Genomic DNA, 27,389 nt, shown 5'->3' on the forward strand with positions numbered 1-27,389 from the left:
AAAATTGAATCTTTGGGATTCAGTTTCACAGCATTTACTCCAATACCACTAATCTTCTAGTCTTTCCATGTCCACCTTCTACTCTTGTAGCCTTCCCCCAAAAGTAAATGAAAAATGAAAATTAGAAAGGAAAGAGAAATAATTAGAAATAGGAAAAAACAAAATAAGAAGGAGAAGAAGAAGAAGAAGAAGAAGAAGAAGAAGAAGAAGAAGAAGAAGAACAACAACAACAACAACAACAACAACAACAACAACAACAGCAACAACAACAACAACACACTTTTGTCAACCGTCTGGGCAATGAGCTGCTCCTCAGTCTGCAGCAGCCTTCTATGCACGTGCCATTCAGCTCCTCTGATTTTGCCAGGTCTCCATTCATTGTAGGGCCATTGAAAGTTGCAGTGTATTGAGCAGTATACTTTTTGTCCAAATAGCTTCACTTGCTAGTGTTCATTGCAGTGAGTCCTTAGTCTAGTCTGAAGTCTCTGACTTCAGCTACAGCATCAATTCTGGACCATCATAGAGACTTTCAGATATCCTGCTGTTGCCCTGAGTCCTGGGGATCTTGTGGATATGGTTCCACAGGACTGACCTCAGTCCACAGAAGGTGAGGATGTTGGAGTGGGCCCACTCAAAGACCTGGGTCTGCACCTGGGTAGTGGTTGAATTGGTCAGCCTACCAACTCCCCCTGAAGACGGTCATTCCCACTTCCGCATCTCTCTGAGTTTCTGTCTCAGGAAAAAAGCCCAGATCTTGTTGACATTGTTGTCAAAAACCTAATCCTGGGAGGTTCCAGGCTGGCTGAAGTTTCCTGGCCCTGTGCTGCTGACTGTGCTGCTGTGCTGCTGGTGACTTTCCCAAGCCACCCCAAGGTGGCTCCCATAACTGCAGTGTGTTTCCAGATCCCCACATGCTAAGGCTGGTGTCCTCCAGCCCCAATTAACCACCACATATTTCCCCCTTAATTACATCTTAGTACTCTAGGGAAATATTCCCAATCTTATGTTTCCTTATATGCCTTCCCGGTGAGCCTGATTAAGATGATAAACAGTTCCTATCTTCTCTGATACATGATAACTTCATGAATATATAAGGTTTTATTTTTTATCTCTGCATAGTGTTTGCTTGCTGGTTTTTTCTTTGTTTGTTTGTTTGTTTTGTGACACATTTAAGATGTGCACCATAAAATGTAGTTATACCTTGACACACAGTCAGTTAAAACTAATCTTTCCGTTTCCTCACACAGTTGCCTATGTGTGTGTTTGTATATAGGTTTGAAATCTCCTCAGCACATTGTGGGAACATAGTACCATCATATGGAGGGCAGTCCAGTGGCTCTCTAGGCTTCCCCTATGTAGCTGTAGTTTTGTGTGTGGTTCAGTAGCCGCCTGTGTTTGCTTAATGGCCACCCTGCTGGATGCCTTCTCTCTTCAGCTGTCATCTTGTGTTTCCTTTCCCACAGTTGGAAGATCCTGCAATCAGGTGGCAAATGGCACTATATAAAGACTTGCCAAACAGGACGGAAGACACCTCAGACCCAGAGAGGACAGTGGAACGCGTCCTGGATATAGCAAATGTACTTTTCCACCTTGAGCAGGTCAGATTTTAGTGGTACTTCAATCATAATTGCCTTAACTACATAAAATACTTTAAAAATGTACATTGATTTTTTTAAACTGTGGCCCCTCCCCAAGCCCCATATATGTTTAGAATACTTATTACAATGAGCATATAATTTGTTATTTTCAAGATTATAGTTTTTGGAGATATTTGTAGACACTATGTTTAGCAGATCAAGGCCTTCATTTTATTTTATTTTTCAAAATTTTATACAAGTCTATAGATTACTAGTAGTATAGACTTTATTATAGATATTTCTAACAAACTATCTCAGAGTTATACCTGATTTCAAATATATTATTTTATATCATTTTTAATAATTCATATGATATGTGTCAGATATTTTGTCCTTTACTTGATTAATATCTGAGGTGTTTTCTCTTTGACCTCCTTAACCTGTGGTTTTATGAGACATTTTTGAGCAACTTCCCTCTGACATAAATAGCAAATTACATTGATGCGAGACTAATATATTAACAGTGAAATCCTAAATGAGAAAAATGTTTTTGTGTCACGTTTTTCAATCATCTCCTGTTTTACCTACTAAGTTCTTAGGTGTTTTGTTTCTATTTTGTCCCCCTAGTTCAAGAATTTTCTAAGCAGTAATTCTTGAGCTACTCTTAGTTAGAAGGTTATATTGTATATATTTATATCACATTAAAAGCATTCCTTGATGAAATATATGTATCCATACATATACCTGAACTTGCATGTATAAAGTTTAGATGCGCTAAATGAAAGTTATGCTATATACAAAGAAACATGTTCTCTTTTAACATGACATCTAGTCAGCAAGCTAACATTAGAGAGCTGGAGAGATGACTCAGTAAGTAAAGTGCTTGCTGTGCAAACTTAAGGACCTGAGTTCAGATTCCCAGTACCTATGTAAAGGATGAATATGGTGTCACATATCTGTAACTCCAAAACTGAGGTGGAAGGGCAGAGACAAAAATGTCTTGGGGACTTACTGTTTAGGCAGCCTGCCTCCGTCCACTGACCTACAAGTTCAGCGAGAGATCCTGCCTCAAATACTAGTGTAGAGAGCGTTAACAACACCTCACACTGATTTCTTCCCTCAGCTCAGAAACACATCAATGTAAGCATCCACCCACACATACATATTCAACATACCCATGAAATAAATATTTAAAATAAGAAAACAAGATTACACCATGGTGAGAGGTAAGGGTAGTGTGCCAGTGGGTCTGTGACAGTACATGTGACATGCTCTATTAATACTGAAGTTGAAATAATAAAATTCCGTGTCATTCCAGGCACCTTCCTATGTGTCTGATATAAAGAATATATTTTGATTTTTCTATCCCCCTCAAGCCAATTTGCATATATAATCATAACATTAATCAACATGTTGCTTTGATTTATACTAGATATTGTTTGAACATCTAATCCTGCCTTGGCTGGTTAAATAGCATACGAAGATGGTTCAGCGTTGCCTCTCCCACCACTTAAATTTTTCCTTTCATAATTCTCTGCCAAATTTTGTGGTTACATGCCTGTTGGATCCTTCTCTGTCTAGTTCACAACAATATCTCAAGTGCTCATGAGCTTCATCTATGCTAGTGGGTTGTCATCATATTCGGTGGAATGTCATGTATTTATCAAAACTGCTGCCTTTAAAGTCCCAGACCTTAAAGTGAAATTTTATATTGGGATACATTGTATCTCACTGGACAACTTGGCTCTTGATTCTGTTTTAACCTGCACTGTCTTCTGTAAGAGCTTATTCTACCTAATGCACCCATCAAGAAGACAATTGAAGTGGGCATTTACTAGTTAGTTACATTGATCTTATGGAGGACAGAGGGTCAGAGAAGTAAGTGCTTGTCAGTTAGAAAGATTGCCCTGTTAAAATGTCTGTAATGGCTCAGTCAGTTTTAATGTTCAAGAATTACTGTATTCATATTCTGAGCATTTACTGCAAACATAATATATTTGGCTTTACTTTGGGCTAACATAACATTTTCATTTTTTCCAGAAATCTAAGTATACTGGCCGGCGATATTTCAGTCTGGGAAGTACTGTGCTCCATTGCCTAGAGAATACTAATTAATTGACAAACCCATACTGGGAATTTATCTTCTTTCTAATACTTATGATTAATCTCCCTTTTTTTCTCTCTTGAAAGTTTCAAGCACCATTATTCAAATAAATAGCCTGTTTGCATCATTTCTTGTAACTTTCAGATTCTCATTTGTCTTATCTAACAAAAATAGCTACATATTTTAGTACTTTTATAAGATTAATTCCTGCTGCTTACTCCTAGTGCCGAGTTCACAAAGCCTTGTTATCTTCTTTAATTAAAGAGCAGCAGGCTTTTTGTTAATGGTATTTGTAGTTGTGGTTATCAGATACATAAAAGCAGTTTGGACGGATATGTAAATGAGTATATTTCTATGTCGGAAACTAAAACAAGACAAAACAAAAACAAAGCAAGCCAAACCAAACCAGACCAAACCAAAAACCCCAAAATAGGAATAGAGAAATGAAATAAGGTCCTGAGTTTGGTCACCAGAACCCACATTTGAAAAGCTGAGCCTGGAGATATGTGCTTATAATTCCAGTGTTAGGGAGACAGATAGCTAGATCTCTTGGACACCTGGCCAGTCAGCCTATCCTAATTGGTAAGTTCTAGGCCAGTCATAGACTTTGTCTCAAAAAACAAGGTGGATGGCAACTGAGGAATGACACCGAAAGTTGTACATTCGCTCCAATGTGCACTTTCACATGTATGTACATGTATCTATGCACAAATATGCACACATATACATGCAGTTCTTAAAAAGATCTTAAAGTGCTTAGAAGTTTTAAGGATGATGCAACCTGATTTAATGTGGAATGCTTTTCTGTTTCTTTGATTTTAAAGATAACAAGGCTTAGGAGCTACAGGCTATTTGGGAAATAGGTAAATTTTACTAAGTACCATTTGAAAGCATCTCAAATTTAGCTTTGGGTGACTTTAAGTATCGTTGAGTGTATCGTCTCAACCAAAATGATTATTAGATAATTCAAAATAAATTTGAAAGATGCAGCTGATTAACGCTGCGCTGTTGGAGGTGGACTCGCACTGTAATTGTATGTTTATTTGTGCCATTCTACCTCAGGTGGAGCATCCTCAGAGATCAAAGAAGGCTGTGTGGCACAAACTACTCTCTAAGCAGAGGAAAAGAGCTGTTGTTGCCTGCTTCCGGATGGCCCCATTGTACAATCTGCCAAGGTGAGATTTTTAAAAATGTTTAAATGAGATTAATTTTTTTCTCTAAGTAATAGGTGATGGTGCTAATCTATCCAAGAGAAGGATGGGAGAGAGTTATTTGCACCTAATCAGTTTGTTTTTTCTTTGTTGAATGTTTTTATTTGCTTACCTGGAGAACAATGGCTTGCCCTGTCATTTAAAAAATGATTGCAGACTATCTGGTCACACAGGGAGGGATGTAAGTGCGATTGGAAGCATTCTTTGGTGTTCAGTTGCTTAGATTCCGACTTCGGATTCTGTGTTGCATGGTCAAGTGGATTAGCTCACTTCACTAAGGTTTCCTTCCCCTTTGGACTGTGGTAGGACTGATGAGCAGATATTATTCAGAGTGCTTGTCGGTGTGTTGATCACAGTAGATGCCAGCTGTGGATGCCATTTGTATAATTGTTCTCACGCAGAGAAGAGAAAGGACACTCTCCCGACTTACAGGAACAACATAAAGAAATCCTACAGAGCCGTCACTATTCTCTTGGGAGTATAGCAGTATACTTGTTAGTAGATATAACTTGGTGTGTTCGAGTCTGCCTTGGTGACCTGCTGTAGCTTCCTGGGTATCCTTCCAAGACACTGGGCTCTTGGCTGCTCTTAACTTTCTGCAAGTAACCATAGCCCTATGGTACCAATTACTTTTCTATTACTGTGATAAAACATCATGACCAAAGGTAACTTACAGACATGAGAGTTTATGTAGGTGTAAGGCTTCAGACGTAGAAGAGTCCATCCTGAGAGAGTGACAGACAAGGCAGATGGAGTACCAAGCTGAGGGCTCACATCTTGAACTGAAAGCACAGCGTAGAGAGCAAACTGGAAATGGTGTGACTCTTAAAGCTCTCAAAGGCCAACTCCAGTAACAGTTCCTAGAACAGCTCACCAAATGACTCCACAGCTGGGGACAAATTTCCAAATGCCAGACACTGTGGGGGCCATTTTTCATTCAAACCACCACATCTATGTCTTGCAATCAGGGCTCAGCTCAACTTTATTTCTTTTTGGAACGTCTCTGATGTCCTTGCAAGTCAGCAGCTTCCCTCTGTCCATTTGGACCACAGGTTACAATTTCTAGTTGTTACACTGTGTCCAGTATTCAGGCCACTTGCTCTCTGATTCCCGCTTGAAGGTCCAATATAATTTCAAGCTTCTGTTTTCCTAATCCTGGGCAGTGACCAGTGCCTTGCTGTTCAGTAAACCTCTAAAATATTGGAGAAAGGCTTTGTCTTACAAAAACATCACTAAAGTATTTTCAGGAACATCTGAGCTGACTCTGAATTTCCCTGAGGGCTGAACATATTGTCTGTTTAGAACTCTAACTGCTATGTGTGGGACTCTGAGGTTCCAAACACAGTTGGCCACGCCTTCTGGCTTGCCTTTCTCACGTACAGGGATTCACAGTGATCTGGTGTTCCAAACATGTTGTTAGTTCATTTCCGATTTTCAAGACTCTTCTTAAAGCCATGCAGTCATTATGCCTTGTGCTTTCATAACACACTTATGTTATCATTAAATGCAGGCTTCCCTCAAAATATTGTATCACTCTGTTACTTCTAACATGATGTCCACTTACTATTCTTTTGCTCTTTCTCATTTAAATCTTACTCATTTCTCTCATTAGCATCATGGTGAGTTTTAATGACTCTTCTAGTCTTCACTGATTTATTTTATTACATGGGCAAACATCTTTTCGAGATGTATTTTATTTTATTTTATTGGTATAAGAGTTAGGTTTATTTAATTCGTGGGCATTTTACAAAATTTATTTTTAATTTATATATTCATTTTACACCCCGATAATGGCCCCCTCCTTCCTCTCCTCCTGACCCCTCCCCACCACCCCCGTTCCCCTATCCCCCCTCTCCTTGTCCTCAGAAAAAGGGAACCTCACACCAACCCACTCCAGTACATCAAGTCGTTTCAGGGCTGAGCGTATCCTCATCCACTAGGGCCAGGCAAGGTGTGAAGTGATCCACAGCATGCAACAGGGTCCATGTCATAGGTGTGGGGTGTGTGTGTGTGTGTGTGTGTGTGTGTGTGCGTGTGTGTGTGTGTGCTCGTGTGTGTGTGGAGTTGACAAGTGGTCATGGGCCACCTGACAAGGGTGCTGGGAACCGAGCTTGAGCAGCCAGGGCTCTTAACCACAGAGCGACTTCATCACCCTCAGGTGGACATTTCTTAAACCAGGGTTCCAAGATTGCATCTTCATTCACATAGTTGTGAAAAGTTCCCTTTAAAGATTCCACTCTAGAATGGCCAGATCCTGTGTCTGAAGTTAACTTGAATACGGCCTAATTCTTCTGTTGGTACTTGTTATGTTATTTAGCAAGAATCGCAGTAGGGAATAATAGCCACCATTTAACTGATGTCTGTGTCTAATGTGCTTCCCACCATTTATCTCACTTTAAATCTGGTAAGATTGAGATGTAGATACAATTATACTTGTTGCGTATATGAGAATTGTGAAAATTGAAAGTTTAACTGATGTTACAGAGCTTAGAAATGTCTGAGCTGGGACTAAAGCAAAAGTTAATATGCAATCTGAGAAAACTGCTTTTTATTTCACACAAGGAATTGTCTGTGATGACAGCAACCTATAATAGCACATTTATTATTTTTATTTTATATTTTAGTACACAGACAATCTAGTAATAAAGTACTATTAAATTATTGTTAAAAATACTTTAAAATCCTCTTATTTGACATTGTATTTCTCTTTAGGCATCGGGCTGTCAATCTTTTTCTTCAGGGATATGAAAAATCTTGGATTGAAACAGAAGAACATTATTTTGAGGATAAATTGATTGAAGATTTAGCGGTAAGCTTTTTAATGGGTTATAAAATAAAAGGGCATTGAAATAAAATAACTGTACTGCACACTTATCTTAGGAAACGTCTCTTTTTGCTTGTTTGTTTTGTTTTGTTTTTAGAGACAGGGTTTTCAGAAGCCCAGCTTTGGCAGGTCCAGGTGGGGAGGTATAAGGAACCACAATGAAACAGTTTGTGTTTTTTGACATGAGGGTATATACTTAATTTAGACATTTCTTGGTGGCTCCCTTATATCCTGGGTTCATGGGAAGTTTAATCCAACATGTCTGTGTTTACAGTGCCTACCAGAATTAATGGTGCTATCTCTAGAATGAAAGCCACAAATCTAACTCAGGCCAGTTTCTATCCCAGTGAAGTGTATGTGTCAGTGACAAGTGAAAGATCACGAGGTTCCTAGCAGATTTAGTTATTCTGCAGGAGGGGACACAGAAACATCTTCATAATGATTCTGCCAGAATCTACCTGGCAGAGAAAAGCACTTACATCAGAGTATAGGCAATGAAGAATATATTATAATTCCATGCGATATTCCTTCATATATATATCTGAAGGGTACAGCAAATACAAGCACTGACAGGTAAACAGCAGCAAGAAGCAATCTAAGACGAGGTCCCTAGGGATTTTGCCTGCTTGGGCACACATACCACAGATAGTGCAGCGGTGGGCCACCTCCAGGAAGCTCACTTGCTTGCCTCAAGTCCATTCCTGCATGAGTGGCTCCTGACAGTGTTTCCCTGTGTAGCCATGGCTGTCCTCAACTCGCTTTGTAGACCAGGTTGGCCTTAAATTCACAGAGATCTGGATTTCCATCTCTCCCAGAGTGTTGGGATTACCATCATGAGCTACTGCACTTGGCTTTAGGAAACTTTGTAATCTAAATTTTTGCCACATTTATTGCTTATAAAAATAGTCCCACTCTTTTATTTTCCAAAAGATATAGCTATCAATACTAAATGATTCAGAACATAAAATTAAAAGTGTAAGTTGCTTTATTAACTAAGTAAATTAGTATCTTAAACTGTTTCTCAAAGCCCTTTCTACCTTAAAGCCAAGATAAAAAACCTAAACTATCCACACCAAGTAAATTGAAGACTAACAGTTTCTGAATTTTCAAAAGTAGACAGGTCAGATGATACATGTTTGTATGAGTCCTCTCACTGTGAAGCACCACGTGCTCTCTGCGTGGCATGGCGATCTGGGCCACTCCCTCCTAACTTTGACTATGGTCTGTTCTTTCACTCACGTTTTCTGTCCCTTATTATTTCCCTCTAACAAAACTATCTCATTCCGTAAACACAGAACCATTCCTTCTCTCTTTGGCCTGATCAGTGAATGAGGTGTGTTTTCATAAGTGAGGTAGACACAAAGGAAGAGGAAGTCAGGGTAAGCACAGGCCCTCAGCAGGGAGAACTTCCATCTGCCTTGTGGGAAGGGAGGCTGTGGTCTGGTGGCTGCTACCTGCCTCCCCCACACCCGCCCGCCCCCCACCACACACACACACACATCTGCTCCCCGGAGGATGGGGAAACATAGCATCTTTTATAAGCTAATCTACTTTTTTAAAAACTATATTTCCAAATGAATGTAAAAGCCCACGTCCCACAGGAGTCTGTGGCACTGCAGAGATGTTATGATTTATAAGTTAAAGATCTCTTATCTGGAAGTCATTTATCAAATTTACAAATTGTCAGGAACTATAATAAGTAAATGCAGTGCAATGTCTAAAATTCTAACCCTGGTTGCCCTTACCATCTCTTTCAAACAGGCTTTTATGTTGCCTAAGTTGGCCAAGGACAGCCTTGATCTGACTGCTGCCTCCACGTTGATGAGGTTTAGGATTCCGTGCTTGGGCTCCCAGACATGGTTTATGCTGTGCTGGGGGTCTGCCCTAGGGCCTCATCTGTGCTAGGCAAGCACCTTATCAATTGAACCCAGGCCCCACCCTATTACTTCTATAAAAATGAATTTTATTTGCCTTTACAAAACAACCATAGACTGTTTAGACATCTTGTACAATTTTAACACAGTTAAGAATCTCCTTGCATGTACAAGGAAAGTGAGGGTAAATGGGAAAAATATCTCTGGAGACATAAAACCCATTAAGTCATTCAATAAAATCAGGACCAGCCAATTCTACAGGCAACAAAATTGCTCAATAAATTTTCTCAGTTTTTATCCAATGTTAATTTTGTTTGTTTGTTTTAAGAGTAACTTAAAAAAAAAACAAAAAACATGTACATCCTTCAGTCATCAATCCATTTTGTGTTCTTTGTCTATCATTTTTTTGTTTAAGCCAAGAAAAAATTTTATGTGATAAATATTGCTGTGTCGACTTAATTATCATACATAATGTGACAACATTTTACTATAAATTATCATGCTTTGTTCTCTTTTTAAAAAGATGTATTTATTATGTATACAGTGTTCTTCCTGCATGTAATGCCTGCAGGCCAGAAGAGGGCATCAGATCTCACTATAAATAGTTGTGAGCCACCATGTGGTGGTTGGAAATTGAATTCAGGACCTTTGGAAGAGCAATCAGTGCTCTTAACCCCTATGCTTTGCTCTTTATAAAGCTGAACTCTCCTCGGTCACAAATATTCTTTCTGTTAGTTTTAAATCCTACTCATAAGAATAGTGTTTTCTTTAAAAATTTTGTGGGTGATCCTAGTTCAACTGGTTTTTGATCAAATTGTTAAATGCGTTTCCTGTTTTACACCAGTAATGCAATCAGCACACATTTATATATATGTTATATATATATATATATATAACATATACATATATGTATGTGCACATACATGTATATTATATGCTGATTTGCTGGCCACGAAGCCTAGTCTAATCAGTAAGCTCCAGGTTCAGTGAGAGACACCATGTCTCAAAACCCCTCCCGATCATATATTATGCAAAGCACACATAGGCACACATACAACTCACCAAGGAAACAAGGATGTTTCTTTTGTTTTCTCTGCCATCCATCCTATTGCTCCAGCATTTGGTGAACACTTACTTTTCCTTCATTTTGGTTTTTAGTTATTGAAATGCTGTCGTGCTATGTAGCTCTTCCTGGTCCTTCTGCCTCCACCTCTTAAGAGCTGGGATTGCAGATGTAAGCCACAACGCTGGTCTTAAACACTTTTCTTAAATAAGAAATGCTATGTATTTACCTGCTTCTTCTCTTTTTTCTTTTCTCTTCCTCCCTCCTCCCCCCTGCCAGAAACCAGGGGCTGAACCCCCAGAAGAAGATGAAGCCACAAAAAGAGTCGACCCTCTCCATCAGCTCATTCTCCTCTTCAGCCGCACGGCCTTAACGGAGAAATGGTATGGGGGGTTAAGAGCAGACCTGGGAGGCATCGATAGGGAAATCCACATCTAAGTATCATCTGTCACTTACTTATGTCTCAGTTACATCCTGTCCTTGTCAACAAATAGGGAGTCATTCACACATCATTTGATATGTCTGACATAAGCCCATAGATCAGCATCCATTTTTGTTTTGGTTTGGTGTTTTTCTTTTTTTTTCTTTTTCTTTTCTTTTTTTTAATCTTTAAACCCTACCAGTGAGGAGATGGAAAGATGATGACTCAGTCAATAAAGTGTTTGCCTTGCCATCACAAACACCTAAACTCTATCCCATAACTCACATTAAAAAATAAAGATAAAAAAAAAAGACATGATGGTGTATGTATGTAATCCCAGCACTAGGGGAGGAGAAACAGGCTGATTCCTGGGGTTCACTGACTAGCAAACCTGACCTCTGACCTCTGCATGCACACACCCATCTGTGCATATGTGTTCTCCCACCAATCACCACCACCACCTCATTCTGCCAAACTATCAAGGAATTCTGGCTTTTCTTAACTCTGTATTATGCCTGATTCTTGCCAAAGATTTTCCTTCATCAAAAGCTGTCATTATAAATAAAACACAATAGCTCAAAGAAAGTAAAATCCATTGCAAGAATGCATGGAAACTAGTGAAGGTAACCTTCAGCATTTCTTTAGAGAGCATCTCCTATCTAAATGAGGTTTAAGAAGCCCTCAGGTGCTGAGGGAGGCCTCTGATAGCATCTCTCAGATCTGTTTCAAGGTTACTGTCCACTTTTCTTGCCTTCACTTCTGGTCCTACCACTGCACTGAAGCGTTGGAGACCAAACTCCTGAAGAGTTGCATGATGAATTCAACCTCAGAAGTTGCAATGAAGAGGATTTGGCTTCTTCTCCCTACTTGGGGCGCTGAAGGGCGTAGGCTCTGCGGGTGGGATGTGGTGGAAGTCGCAGAACACGTCTCTGATTTCCTACCCTTGGCCCCAGGTCTCATCCTTTCTCCTCAGACTCCAGGAAATTGTTTAGTTGTCAATACACACCCACAGGTGTCTGCAGCACTGTGTGGTCTCTGCATGCCACGGCAATCTGGGCCTCTCCCTCCTAACACTAAACATGGTTCATCTTTTCACTCACGTTTTCTCTCTTATTATTCCCACTAACAAAACCATCTCATCCTATAAGCATAGAACAGCTGTCTGGCCTGGTCAGGTAATGAGGTATTTCTCGTAAGTGAAGTTGGGACCTTCTAGAATACATTTGTAAATGTTAGGCATTCCTCCTGGAAACTATATTGTTCACATAGGTAGTTTCCATATTTATTTGGATAAAGAACAATAAATATATTTTGTCTTGTTCTTAATTTTAAAAGCTATTGTTTCTGGCAACCTTATTATTTTTAACAATAACATTGTAACTTGCTGGGTCTTCCATTAGATGTCAAATATTACTCTGCTGGCAAAAGTTCTGTGCCGAATAAGTTTGCCCTTGGTTTCTTCACACTTCGTGGTTTGAAGAAAATTAGTTCTTCTGTTTGTTTGCATGTCCACAATAGGGCGCCTGTTTTCTAAGGTCAGGAGAGGCATTTGCTGAAGACCTCTAAGGCCTTTGTTTTCTGATTATAAAAGGGTTTGTTTGTGAATACTTACTGTTGTCTAAATTTTGTGTTCGTTTAATTGTAAAGAATACATGTTGAAGAACGGCAAGCAGTTACCTTACATAGGAATAGTCTGTCTACATAGGTTTGACGTGCCTTCCACTTAAGACTTGATCTTTCCCCCTTTGGTTTCATAGCAAACTGGAAGAAGATTTCCTATATATGGCATATGCAGATATTATGGCCAAGGTAAATATAAATCTTTCTTGATTTTCACATTTAATAAAGGTAAACTATTTTTATTTGTCAAAAAAAATGGGAATCTACACAAAAGCGGTTGTTAAATTTTGGAAACATGAGGTGCATAGATCCCAGCATTGCACAGATTTCAGGAACTTCTGCTCCGACTTCCTTGATAGGTCAAGATGGTTTCCTGCTTAGCACTTCATGAACAGGGAGTCAGCAGTTTCCTAACATTCTTTTATTTGGCTTTCATTCATTAGCCATTAAGGACATAGAGATGGCATAATGAAAAAACCAAAGCTTTGCATTATGTATTTGTAGAGTTTAATATGTGATGGAAATAACAGGAGTAGAATAAGGGGCTGGAGAGATGGCTCGGCAGTTACACTCACTTGCTGTTCTTCCGGGGGCCCTGAGTTCAGCCCCAGTCCCCGCGCCTATCTGGCGGCTAACAGCTATGTGTAACTCTAGCTCACTTCTGCCCTCTATGGGAACCTGCATGCACATACATTCACATAGCCAATGGACAGAAAATTCTCCACAGTTGAGTGGAGAGTGGGGTATGACTTTCACATGTACTCTGGTGCCTCATGTTTGTCCATGTCCCCTGGAGGGGGAGACCTGGTGGCACTCAGAGGAAGGACAGCAGGCTACCAAAAAGAGACTTGATACCCTATGAGCATATACAGGAGGAGGAAATCCCCCTCAGGAACAGTCATAGGGGAGAGGAGTAAGGGGAGGGAGGGAAGAATGGGAGGATACAAGGGATGGGAGAACCATTGAGATGTAACAAGAATAAATTAATAAAAAATTAAAAACAAACGAACAAACAAACAAACAAATAATAAAGTAAATCCTTGAAAATGGAAACAGTTTTATTAAAACTGCTAATTAGGGGTTAAAGAGTTGGTTCCATGGTTAAGTGCCTTCTAAGTACACTCTTCTACTTCATCAGAATCAGATGGCAGCTTAAGCTATGGGCTTCAGTGATGTCACTCCAGAGAGGAAGGCAGCCAACTCAAGCTTATGATCAAGTCTGTAAGAACAGGAAAAAAGGAAGGGAGAGAGTCTTAATGTGAGCTTATAGAGGAGTAAGTCTGAACTTACACCAAGGGAAGCACTGAAAATATTTGTAAGTGTAGTGACCACCTCAGAGGACTCAGGAGATGAAGTGGAGCCAGGGCAGGAGAAAGTGCCAGCCCGTGGGAAGTGAGTACAGTCTGAAATGTGAGAGGGAGTGAGGAAGTTCTTCTTTTCGATCAACAAGGAAAGTTCTTGGGCTCCTGAGCTAGATCTCCATGTGAGACTGTCCCAAGGGTCCCAAGCCTGTACACACACCCACGTTCCCTTCACAAGCTTTATTCTCATGTCCGCTGTCCCAAACAGAAAGGGTGAAGTTTCACTTATGGCTGCTGTACTTTTCAGAGACCATGACAAGCCTTTGCGAACTTAGCCTGCAGTCAGGGGTGAGATCCCATTTGGCACCCTTCCTTCCATCTCTGTCTCTGTGCCCCAAAACACAGTATCTCCTCAAATTGCAAGTGATTTTCATAATTTGTTACTCCTCCTTCACCATTTGCCTCTGTGAACCGCACATGTTACTGAGCACTGGCCAAATGTAAGAAACCCTGTAAACAGGTGCATTATCTAGCGCCAGTGGGCGGTGAGTTTCTTCCTGTCACGGGCATCGGATAGTGACCAGCTTCTTCTGATCACCATTGTGTTCTGAATTCCTGGCTGTGATTTATTAAATGCGGACTGTTTTCAGATAGTTTTCCCAAGGGGCAAATATTTTTACAAATATCGAAGCATACTGCTTCCTTGAGAACCACATGCTTTTCCTTGTGGTCAGTATGAAGAAAGGGAGACATATGGAGAGAAGTGACTTGCTAAGCCAGACTCGCAGCACCAGGGTGAAACCAGGCCTCTGCCTCCCCTCCTCCCTCTGGGTGCTGCTCCTGGACACCACCTCCCCTTTGCCTCCTCAACCTACAGCAGTGTCAGTGATGCGACTTACCTAAGAATATGCCTGTGGCTCAGTAGAATGGAATAGTCAACATGTGTATGTTTTATGTGTAGATAATAATCTTATTAATAAAATATTACTTCCTTCCTTGGGTGAAATATGATAAAAATGAACTTGAAAGGATTGTAATAGTCTTGCTAATGCAATGCATTACTGTAGTCAATGCATATTCTTTGTGCTAATTTTAAATAGCAGCACCAATAAGTGTTAATTAATGCACGTAATGGCAACTACAAAGTAGAAGATGGTTCCCTGTACTTAGGGCTTGCACTTGGGTTTACTTGAGTCAAGTGCACAGTGTGAGAACCTTCATATGAACCTCTTAGTCATCTCTGATGGGGATGAAATTGGCCATTTGGTCCTTGAATTTTTCAAAAGTCAAGTCTTGTAAGTAAAATACAACTTTATTTTAGCTCGCCAACTCACTGATGCTGTCACATTTTATGTCCACTCTGCTTCAATAGTGCTCATGAAACATTAATACAAACCACTTGGAGTTCAGGTTAAACAAATGTTTTGTATGTTTCTCGCTCATATTCTCCTCTCCCTTTTCTCTCTCTAATCAGAGTTGTCACGATGAAGAAGATGATGATGGTGAAGAAGAAGTGAAGAGCTTTGAAGTAAGATAGATCTTTCTAGAATTGCCTTTTAACCATTTGGAGGCATTGTTTCATAGCTTATAACCGGACTTTTGTGTTTCTTGCTTCATGGCTTATTGCAGCTTATGTGTCCAAGAATTGCATGTCAGTGCTGGATGGACAGACCTGAGTTCTAGTGTCTGCAAGACAAAAGCAAGGAGCGTAGAGCAGTTGAACACTACAGTAAAGCCCATATGTTCAGAATGAGTGCACCTGGTAGGCCACAGAGATGAGGCCACTTTAAATTTCTCGCATCTCAGGGATGCTGTGGTCTGCAGTTTGTCAATAGACACATGAGGAAAATGTGTACTGAATAGCAACATAGCATCAAGTTTTTAATGATTCCATTGGTATTGGATATGTGCGTTCTTTCCTAAATCAATTTACCTCTTGACTTCTGCCCAATTAGGTCACTCATTCGGTATACATATGTAAGTGGTTGCCATGGTGCAGTTTGCTTGCATGAAGTAGAGGCGCATCTTTTCTAGGATAGATTCCATTCCATGATTATTTTCTCAACCATTCTCAACCTTTAAGTAGTGCCTAATGATTTGAATTACTGCTTAATGTTAACTAGCTTCAAAGAAAGTTAATTTCATTCCCCACTTTGCTTACAGTGTACTTTCGCTTCCTTAGGAGATTAGCTAGCAGTTGCTAACTACCACTTTCTGATTTACTGTATTTTATTTTATTGTTTTTAGAAATAGAAATAAAGTAGAAGGAAGTGGAGAGTAGATTCTTCCTGTTAGTTTATATATACGTATGGACTTTGAGCTAGAAGTCTGGAAAAATATAAGTAGCCAGCAATGAGTTCTTTATTCACGGTGGAAGCACAACACACAGAACCAAGGAATAAATTTAGACCATTCCATGGCACTTCCGTAAATAATCATTGTGGCCATCCCTGCAGCACTGAAATCAGTGTATTAAAAAAACAAGCAAGCAAACAAACAACCTAATTTGAGAATGACCTATTACTATTGCTGGCTGAGAAGAAATGCCCTGTTTAATTCCCTATACGGTCCTTGTTAGCGTGCTTGAGTTCTAGTCTTCAGTCCATCCTCCTGTAAGGAGACAGGTGACTTAGACCAGTTCACCAGCAGCCAATGATACTGTTTTCCTCCGCGGGTACCCATTGTCTCCAGAGCAGCTGTTTATTGCTATTTTGCTTCTTGTCCTCATCCTTCCTTAAGGTCACAGGATCCCAACGCAGCAAGGTAAAGACATGTGTATGTGTGTATCTGTCTGGGTCTGAGTTTCAGTTTCTTGTGGCATTTACCTGTGTATTAGACCCAAAGTCTTGGACTCTTTTGTAAGAAAAGGTCTTCAGATTCTCTCTGTGGGTTTGTAGTGTGTAGTATACCTTCTTTGGGTTTATTCTTCTTGTCATTTAAGTGACTCATGATTTGAAACTGTGTTCTCTGGACTGATTTCGAGTTGCATACTGTGCTGGGTAAGTCCAGCCATTCGGTGGATAAATGTATAAGTAGAGACTGTCTCATACAGGAAGGGCCCCGGTGAGCCTCGTCACGTTTGTGTTACTTACACCAGTCTTCTTAAAACAGACATGGTAACTGGTATTGCTGGTACACTTAGTGAGGTTGGCTTTTTCTTTTCCCCTTTCCTTTTCTCCCTATTTTTTTGTCCTTTAATTAGTACCTGGAGTGCATGTATCATAATTTTAAGACTGATTTTTGACACTTCATTAAAAGAAAGGGGCTCTAGATGACTGTTCCTACCTCGTGGCATTTTAAATACTTCATCTGAAAATTTAGCAAATAAGAGACACTGTGACCTAGAATTACAAAATGTTTCCATTTTGTATGACTTTTGTGAAGTTTGAAATTTATTTTCACATGGCTATTTTTAACAGGAAAGTTGATCCTAAACATCCCAGGAGGCAATGCTCTTAGTGGCTTTATTTTTCAAATGACTATTATAAAGGCTCTATTGAGAAGAAACAAACTGCAGTGTTTTGGCTCTGAAATATGATGTTCTTATAACATATCTGGATCCTTGTAATCTTAAAAGTCCAAAGGGAGACAATATCAGATTGGCACCATGGCCCATGGCACATAGTGGACATCACGTTTTAAAACACAGGATGCTTTCGTAACAGGTAGTGCTGGCTCCAATCCTAGCCTCTTACATTTTGATTTTCACCTTAGGTGGAACACCTATGAGTTATTAAGTGATGGAAACAGGAAGGAACCTCCTAACATTAACCAAACACTTGGTTTCCTGGTTGGCACAAGTGTCCAGTGCACAAAGAGGTGTGGATAGGATGGAGCAGGATGAGGAGTTTCTGAGCAGAGAAATAATTGGGAAGGCTGAATGCAGTCTGAGGGAAACCTGAAAGCCAGTGGGATTGATGCACAGGCCCAAACTTAGAGATCTTAAAGCCAATGGGATTAATGTAGAGGCCCAAACTTAGAGATCTTAAAGCCAATGGGATTTATGTAGAGGCCTAATCTTAGAGGCTTCGGAGATGTTCCTCAGAAGGGTTGACATCATCATGCGATGGTGTTCCGAGTGTAGGATGTGGGTCAAGCTGTAGAGCAGAACCAACCATGAGACAGAGCTGAGGCAGATAGAAAGGAAGGCTGCCTTTAGGTTTAGAGCAATGGTCAAGTTGATCTGACAGTAAGACCCAGTGGTTAATCTCCAAATAGGAGAAGTGGGACAGCAGCTCTGACCAGACCAGCCCAACGCAGGATTTTAAAGCTTCTGGAATGCTACACATTCATAAGTAAAACATCCATGTTTGGGGATTTTCACTTACACACTAGTAGTTTTATGATATCTATGTGATTGTAAAGATTTACATCTAATTTAGCAACATGCTGCTCTTTCTAAAAATGCATACTGTATGGGTAAGTGTTGCTACATTGTTTTAGAGTTTAAAAATAAGTTGTATACAGTCTTTCACCTATGAAAACCATTTACTCTGAGGTTGACCATGTGAGGTAAAACAAAAAACAAAAAACAAAAAACAAGCCCTCCCCCCCAAAAAATCCCAGGAAAATAGCTTAACTAGACAGTTGGTCAACTATTTTCTTGGTCCGTTTAGTGATCTATCCAGACTGTATACACCAAGGTGGCTGGTTGATTGGCATAATTTCTGTGTAATCAAATTGTGGGACTTTGTCTTTAAGCTATACTGACTGCAAGTTTTGATAACATACATCAGATTGTGTTGCATAATCATAGAAAGAGCAAAAAGTGTGTGGGACATGAATTTTGTCCCAGGCACTGGTGGGTCGTCAAGACCAGCCACAGTTTCTACTCAGTCGCTTTATAATGTACTTAGTAAACATGTCAAGGAGAGTGCAGAAATAGCTATGCTGAGAAATGTATTGTAAGAAAATTCCTCAATGATTCATAAAAGAAAATTCAGAAATCATGGAAAATAGCAAATGGGGATTAAAATGCCAACTATTTTTCTTTTCTGCTCGTCACCAATGTGCTTTATTGGTGTGGTCCTGCTGAAGCTCAGCTGCTTTAACTGTCAAGTCTGACTATGAGCTCCCTGTTTCCTAACACAATACAAAACTGTTTGCTTTGCAGCTGCCCATTTAATACCATAAAAGCAAACTTAGTTCTTATCTTTAGGGCAGTGGGTTCTTCAATATTAAAATCATAAAAAGGGCAATTAAATCTTAGAAAGTGGGCATATTAACTGAAAAGGGAGAAGTATCCTTTCTCAGGTGCACCTGAGAGGTCAGCTATTCCAGCTGATTGCTTGATTTACTTTCTGAGATGTATCAAGTTCCACGGAAACGCATTCGGATGCTGACTGCTCTGCTGCTCTCATCAAGCAGTTTAGGATAGGACTTGGGAATCATCTGGGCTTGAGGGATCACTTTTTGGCTAAGAAGGCCTACTGCTCCTCTTACTGCGGAGGACCCAAGCCAGGTTCCCAGCATTCATGCTGGGTGGCTCACAACCACCTGGGACTTGATCTCCAGGAGATCTGATACCCTCACCTGGCCTCCACGGGCATGTACATTCAGGTGCACATGACTACAAATAAAGTCTTCGTTTGAAAAGATAATTCAGTAAGCCCATTTCTGTGGAGTAGTTTGGTTCTAAAATACAGTTTTATAACCCATTGGAAAAGCCTAAGTGAACTGGTGAGTGAGAAGGGTGGAGCATGGACTTATTTTCTAGGCTGTCTTTCTTACACGCTAAGTAATTTACATCCCCTTTTCCATTTTTTCCTGAGTTCCAATTCATAAATTCTCAGGTATCTCCAGAGGTCCTATTATTGTTATTATTATTAAATTTGAATTGAGGACAATTTCTTGAATCCTAACAATTAAATTAGCCTGTGGAGATCTGGCATTCTCATAAGGGCTTAGGGAGCTTTGAATGCTCTCTTCTGGTTGTGCCTTGTATGTAGCTAAAGGTATGTCTTTTGTGCTGTAATACCTGTTCCAGTCCCCATCTCATGGTTCAGAGAATACACAAATGATGCAGGAATCACTTTAGAGACAAATGTCTAATTGGCTGATAATACTTCCCAGTGATGACATAATGTATGCTGGGCCCCTCTGAAGATGTGGTTTTGAAGAACTCCATAGCTTAGTAGTTTTAAAAAATTGAATTGGATATAGGATGTTCTGCTCCAAGTAACTACATAATTTGAATTCTGAGTCGATTTATGTAGCCATAAGAACCCTGAAATACCTAAGAGTCAGATGTAGGATTGTGAATATAAAATATTGATCTAGCAATTCCTTTATCAAGAAAATTGTAAATCTTTAACTCCTACCAACGGTAGTTGCACATGTCTCCTATACGGATTAGAGCATCACAAATGACCTTTTAGAAGGTCCATGGCTGGGAGTTTGGTGGAGCACTGATGTAGCCAACCATCAACTTGCCGTTCCCATACAATGTGTTGCTAGCCCAGGTTTCCCAGTAAACAGAAACCACAGCCTTGTGTGCTTACATGTCATTCGGGTTGGAAGTATCATGGATCCAGGGAAAATGGTAGAGGGAAGAAAGGAAATATAAGACGTAACCATAGCCACTGAGCAGTCGCACTGGCTGTTTACTGGTGGGATGCCTCCAAAGAGGCCATGGGAATATGGGTCAGTGGCTTCTGGATAGGATAGGAATAAAAAAGATGTCTTCAGTGATTTCTTTTAGTAATAGAAGTTAGGGGCTGGAGAGATGGCTCAGCAGTTAACTGGCTGTTCTTCCAGAGGACCTAAGTTTAATTCTGTACCCCCACGTGGCAGCAGAAGTTCATCTATCCATGCCCCCTGGTATTCACAGACTTTTCTTGTCGACCCCCAGGAAGCCAGAGCTTTCTTTTTTTAATTTTTTAATTAATTTATTCTTGTTACATCTCAATGGTTATCTCATCCCTTGTATCCTCCCATTCTTCCCTCCCTCCCATTTTCCCCTTACTCCCCTCCCCTATGACTGTGACTGAGGGGGACCTCCTCCCCCTGTATATGTTCATAGGGTATCAAGTCTCTTCTTGGTAGCCTGCTATCCTTCCTCTGAGTGCTACCAGGTCTCCCCCTCCAGGGGACATGGTCAAATATGGGGCACCAGACTCTAGATGAGAGAAGCATGGGAGAATAGCAAAGTAGAAGGATCCAGAGGGTCACAGAAACCTACAAGAAGAACATTATGATAGGCAGATTTGGGCCCAGGGGTCCTGCTCAAACTATGGTACCAGCCAAGGACAATACAGGCTGTAAACTTTAAACCCCTACCCAGATCTAGCCAATGGTCAGGACATTCTCCACAGTTGAGTGGAGAGTGGGGTATGACTTTCTCACGTACTCTGGAGCCAGAGCTTTCTTAGCTCCAGCTTATCCAGAGCCCAACCCTGAAGCCTGCCATTTTCTATCAGGAAGGAGTCTCCTTAGTGGATGCTTGCTGTGCTAGCATCCAGATTTCATAATCACAGTCACTTATAGGGCCTTTAGGGTTTATAGTTAAGTTCAAGGCTTTGAGAGAGACAGAGAGAGTTGTTAGGTGAAGATTGCTTGCTAAACCTCATACTAGAAAGCTCCCAGGAAGTACAGTCCTTCACACTTTATGTAACTTGGGCATGTAAATGTGCACTCCTTCCACACTGTAGATAACATGTGCTTGAAGCTGAAGTGACCATTTTTTCATATATATAATAATTTGACCTCATGTCTAGCCTTTTTATAGAATAATCTTGGGTAAAGCTTTTCCTTGACTAAGTTATGGAGAGTAAATAATAAAGAACAGAGTCAATAAGAGTGCAGACTCTTGGGTGAAATGCTGTCGTTTGAATCCCAGCTATAGCTCCTACCTATGTGAGCTGGATCCTCAATTTCCCTGTCTACAAAATGGTACAAATTACAGATATTGCCGCACATGGGTGCTTTAAGCATTAAGTTAGTCAGCACATGCGGAACTCTAAAAACACTGCCCATCATGTGGCTAACTCTGTAAGGGTTTGGTATTAGTGTTGTGTTTTATAGATATTCCTTTCTCTAAAGAAAATCACAGAAGTCCATAGAAGTCCGTGGAGAGAAACCTTCACAACATAGGGAGCCTGCTGTACAGTCTATAAACTGTCAGAGACTGCACACTAGTCTATACAGTGGCAGAGACCTGACAGCTCACCTGGGTGCTAGGTGGCCTTCAGCAGGTCACCCTGGCCTGCTCTGTGTCTCAGCTTCTTAAAATAAAGACCTTTGTCCTGGATTTCTGAGGGTCATATCTATTTTTAATTTTTGTCTGGGTTTTTTATTTGTACATACATGTTCTTTTCATTTCTGAGGACAGTTTCACAATTACTAACACATAAGTACTTGATCAAGACTGCAAATTTTTTATTATTCTTTATCTGAGCACTTGGAAAAGGTTGAAAAGAGGATGAATTTCTGCTGGTATGAATAAAGATATTTCTCGGTAAAAATATTATATGAAAAACAGTTAACTTGAGTATATACATATGCATCCTTATTTTTCCTCATTTGATACTTAAAATATCATGTAATTATATATAATACAGTAAGACAGAAAAAATATTGTACACCATGAAGGAAAGAATCTCAACAATAAATTTCATTCACAAACAAACCCATGCCATAATCTTGCCAGTATGCTGTGACTATCGGCACATTTAATTCCAAGCTTTCTGGGAGCCAACTTGACATTGCAATAAGTGTTAATTAGATCAATAAACAGAAAGTCTTTAGAGAGAAACAGAATTTTCACATTTAATGATACAGTAGAATTTATTCCTTGAGGACAAGTTGTGACATAATGAAAATGTCCTGAACAGCCCTGTCAAGGTTATTATGGCTGTGTGTGCCAACTGAGGCTAGGTTTGTAAGAATGGAAGGGTCATGCACATCACTAAGAAAACTTCTCTAAGGTCAAGGGAACTGGAGGCTCCACTAAGAATCTAAGATGCCGCTGTCTGTACAGACTCCGTCTAGGTTAGAATTAAGAACCATATTTGAGAAGTGAGAACCATGGACTCTTGGGTGATAAAACTATGGTCTCTAAAAAAAAATCAAGGGATAACTTGTTGAGGCATTCAATGCTGAAAGGTATTTTAACTCCCAATTTCCCAAAAATTAATAGGATATTCATACCTTCACGATCTGTATTAGGCTCTTTGCTCATGGCTCTGTCAAGAGGAACTTGTGGAAGGAAGGGTTTATTGTGTCTTACAGTTAAAGGGCACAGTCCATCTGGAAGGGCAGGCATAGAGGCAGCCAGCCACATCACATCTCCACTCATGAAGCATAAAGAGATAAATGTTAGTGCGCAGCTCATTTTGTCTTTTTATTCAACTTGCGATCCTATGGGTGATGCTGTCTACATTCAGGGTGTGCCTTCCCTTCTCAGTAAGACATGTGGTAAGCATCCCAGAGACACATAAGTCTTTGGTCTTGTCTCCTGGGTAACTCTAAATCCCTTTAAGTTGACAGTAGAGAAGAACCATCACATGAGCTATCCATGGTTTTATATTACTTTATATTTTCTACTTTTGTCAGGCTTGGTCAGTAGAGAAAGGGTTGTATATCATTTCCTTTCTGTATTCAAGTACTTTAAACAAATGCAAGTAGGAAATGAAGGTAGTTTTAAGTTAATTTTGTGCCCAGGCTAACCCATGCTGGCTTAATCTTGTCAATTTGGTAAGTTTTGACTTTAGAGTTATTTTTTCCCCAGTTTTCAATGTCCCATTAATGGAGCTTTTTGTGGTAGAAAATAAATTCTGCTAGCTAGATATGCTAGAAACTGTTTTAACTGAGCTGGTTTGTATTGGTTAACACATCCGTTCTAAACTATTCTAAAAATGCTGACTCAAGGGGGAAACATGATTCACCCTATGATTCAGGTACAAATGATGCCAAAAGAAGTGAACTGTCATAACACACCATGCAATAAACTTTGGCCCCAGAACCTCAAGGACACTGGCTGGAGCATTGGCTTCTGGCTTGGTGGTTCTATTGTCTGAAAATGTTAGCGAGACTTTGACTTAACCTTTTATTTCAGCAAAATATGCTTTGAACCACAACATATATTATTTTCCTTTATGTTTTTAGTTAAATAGAGAACCTTAGAAATTATGCTCATCCCATAGAGAAGTGGGATTCTATGAAATTGTTAACAATGTTTTGAAAGTTCAGCCACGAAGAGAATGCAAGTTAGAAAGACAATATCAAATGAACCAAAGCATACCATCTGATAATTATTATTTACTTGTGTTAATATAATTCTGAGGCCCCATTTGGCTTTGTGCTGAAAGTCACTAAATATAGTTTCACAATGCACCAGTCACTTAGCTTTCACACTAGATGATATTCTTTGTATTTCATATTATGATATCACCTACATGGTACCATGCTGTTACCCTATTTAATCCTGTCTGTCATTCATTCAAAATGTTTCAATACTTCCAAATTCCTATCATCAAGTATATTATGATAATTATTTGATAGTTTTGTGGTTACAACAGATTCCATCCTTATAGACTTCTTTTATTGGCAAATACATGCAGGTTTTTTGTTAATTGGAAAACATGTATCAATAGGCCCCATTGTTATATAATCAAGTAAAGCTGTAACCTTTTAAGTGCTTTTTAAAAATAACTATAAATCAGCCCTATATAAAGGCCAACCTAAAGCTGGACAGCAACCCAATTAGCTGAAGAATAGCTAGCCTAAGACTCTCCCTTGTGGTGGTGGTTTCCTTTAAGCTAATCTGGCTTGTTTGCATAACAAACAAATGTATCTCTATGCTTTTCAACCCCTTTGTCTTTGTCACTTTGTGTGTACAACTGATCTTCTAGTTTTCATCTTTTAGTTGCTAGTGATTGTGATACATTCTACCTTATCTTATATTTTAAGACGCCAAAGGATATTTGCAGTTGGAACATTACTAAATGATAAGAGGCATTCTTAAGAAGAATTCAGTTTCTGGAAATTTATCTTTGCTTAGATTATAAATACCTCTCTCATGCTATTTAAAGAGGAACAATTGAAGATCTATTGGAATCTTTGAAATACAGAGGGGGAAAATCAACGCAACTGAGCTCTTTGTTTCGAAGCATGGGTTGCAGATTGCTCAGCTGCAGCCTCTGCTGCCTCGTGTCCAGGCAACCGAGAAGCCTCTTTTTAAGCATTCTGGCCCTTGCTGTCTTCAGGTTAAAATAAGCTCTCATCTACATTTTTGGAGATGTACCATTTTCTCACTCAAGGATCAAGAAACAGTTGAAGTTCATTACTATTTCGATTACCAACTAAGAAAATTTGCTGAAGAACTGTGTGTATCTTCATTTCCTTTTCAGAAGGTTTCATTTTCCCATCAGAGGAGGAGGCTTGATGGTCTCTGAAAGAAGATGTCATTTTGCCGTGAGCTGAAGTTACACAGGAAGGAAATGTCCCCGATACCTGGTGTTTCCCTTCAAGGCAGGCAGTTCGATCAGGGGTCTGGTTTATGACACCAGTGGATCTTGGAAAGGCACCAGTTAGGTTAGAATGGCTGAAAGATGGTAATTTTTGGTAGCTTTTGGCATCCAGAATGTTCTGCCTCAAAGAACATTCAGGTTGTGGTGCCAGTTCTCTCCTCCAGTCATTGGGAACCTGGGAATAATTAAGGACAAAACTGCAGTGGTGTTTCTGCAAGACTCTTAGGGAGGCAAATGGAATCTGCAAACATGGGTGGCAAACGTGAGATTCTCTGTCTCTGAGTATGAGAGTTTTACAACACCTACCTCAAATGCTGGAGGTGTCGGAGCACACCTGGAATCCGTGGTTTTAATAAACTGAGGCGGGGGATCTCAAACTCCAGGGCAGCTGTGATTGATATATATGTCAGGATACTGTATGAAAGAAAAGAAAGAAAGGGAGGAACAAGGGAAGGAAGGAAAGAATAAAAAATATATTTTGAATTTGCAATTTGCTTAGCGAAGTTCACATGCAATCAATTTGAAGGAAAAACATCATTTCTTCCCATGCAATTCATCTTCCTATCTTAATTATCTAGATTTTGTTTCTTTTGTGACCTCATTAAAAAAATTAAAGTGATGCACCTGGAAGCAGTTCTCAAAGACAGTGTACCAGAAAAACATAATTCTACATGGACCTGAAGAGAGAACCCCCAAGCTCAGTGGAACCAAGAGAAAATTTGCAACTTTCTTCACCAAGCAGGATTGCTTTTGTTGTTGCTGTTGGTTGGTTGGTTGGTTTTGTTGGTTGGTTGGTTTTGCTTCTACTTCAGTATTTCTGACTTGTCCAGTCTGTTTTCTATATTTTTAGGGTGGTTTTTCCCCAGAAATATATATATATATATATGTATTACTGAATATATACTGAAGTTTTGTTGTCAGATACGGACAATGTGAGATGGGTTTTGCCTAGGAAGTGTATTTTTAAGAGAAGTTGATTTGCCCTTCTGTCAACTCTCGGGTTCCCTTGAGCTCAAGTATCCATGTGACTTCTATGAGGATGACAGCGGCAGCAGTGTGATTTGCTCTGTGAGTTGTCTGAGCAGGTCTCTGAGCCAGCCTACCCACGCTGGAAGCACAGACATCAGAGGGCTGGGCCCGTTTTCCTCAGTCCTTGTCTGGATGCCATTGCTCTTCTTCATGACTGAGGGTTGTCTTTGTCGTTTGGTAGAAGGGTGGTTCTTTCCAACTTTCTGGGCCTCCTTTGGTTAGTGAAAATATTAGGGGGACAGTTCCCCAAAGTGATCATTTCCATTGTTGTCTTCCTGTGCTTCTTCTGCAGATGGAGTTGGTTAGGCTTTTGTGAAACACAGGTTCTGTTTTCAGCTCTGGTGGCAGGAGAAAAGTAAAAGGTTGTTGGTTCTAAAAGGAGGAATCACATGTTGATCATGAATTTTAAACCATGGCTGAAGAGCAGACAAAAGGGTCTTTTCTTTTTTTTTTTTTTTCTGTTTTCTCAAACCCGTGTTGTAATGACAGTATGGTTTTGTGTGTCTGTGTGGTTTCATTTCTGTTCTGTTCTTGATTTCTCAGGAAGAGGTTTAAACATGAAGGCAACCCTTTCAGGCGTTAGCATGGCTACAGATGAAGCACAGCGGCCTCTTTTCTTTTTCTTTTTCTCTGCTTCCATTTAGGCCTAATCACATAATTTAAGAAGCAAAATTTTTATCACAGGAGCTCTTAACTAAAGTATGGAAAAAAACCAACAAAAACACCTGATCAATTTTGTTTTTGCAGCACGATATTATCAAAGATTTAAGAAACAAATTTGCCAGCCTCGGCGAGAACTCTCTGGTAACAGCATAAATGTCTGTGTCGGTTGCTTTTGATTTGAAGGTTTCTTTTCTTTCTTTCTTTCTTTCTTTCTTTTTTCATTTGTTTGAGCCC

General features: G+C 39.9%; 1 protein-coding gene across 5 annotated transcripts in view; it reads left to right on the forward strand.

Moving 5' to 3' along the window:
• RYR2 (ryanodine receptor 2) overlaps positions 1-27,389 on the forward strand; it is a 545,494-nt gene that overhangs the window by 448,762 nt on the left and 69,343 nt on the right. For 3 of the 5 annotated variants that reach the window (XM_084782769.1, XM_084782771.1, XM_084782770.1), the window contains exons 74-81: positions 1,464-1,598; positions 3,618-3,652; positions 4,743-4,856; positions 7,605-7,701; positions 10,933-11,036; positions 12,832-12,883; positions 15,470-15,523; positions 16,735-16,758. In XM_084782769.1, the coding sequence (XP_084638895.1) occupies positions 1,464-1,598; positions 3,618-3,652; positions 4,743-4,856; positions 7,605-7,701; positions 10,933-11,036; positions 12,832-12,883; positions 15,470-15,523; positions 16,735-16,758 (615 nt within the window). The remainder of the gene's footprint in view (positions 1-1,463; positions 1,599-3,617; positions 3,653-4,742; positions 4,857-7,604; positions 7,702-10,932; positions 11,037-12,831; positions 12,884-15,469; positions 15,524-16,734; positions 16,759-27,389) is intronic. The other 2 variants (XM_084782772.1, XM_084782773.1) reach the window with 2 other exon arrangements.

The sequence above is a fragment of the Acomys minous genome (genome assembly GCF_964271855.1).
Source record: "Acomys minous genome assembly, chromosome: 5".
NCBI lineage: Eukaryota > Metazoa > Chordata > Mammalia > Rodentia > Muridae > Acomys > Acomys minous.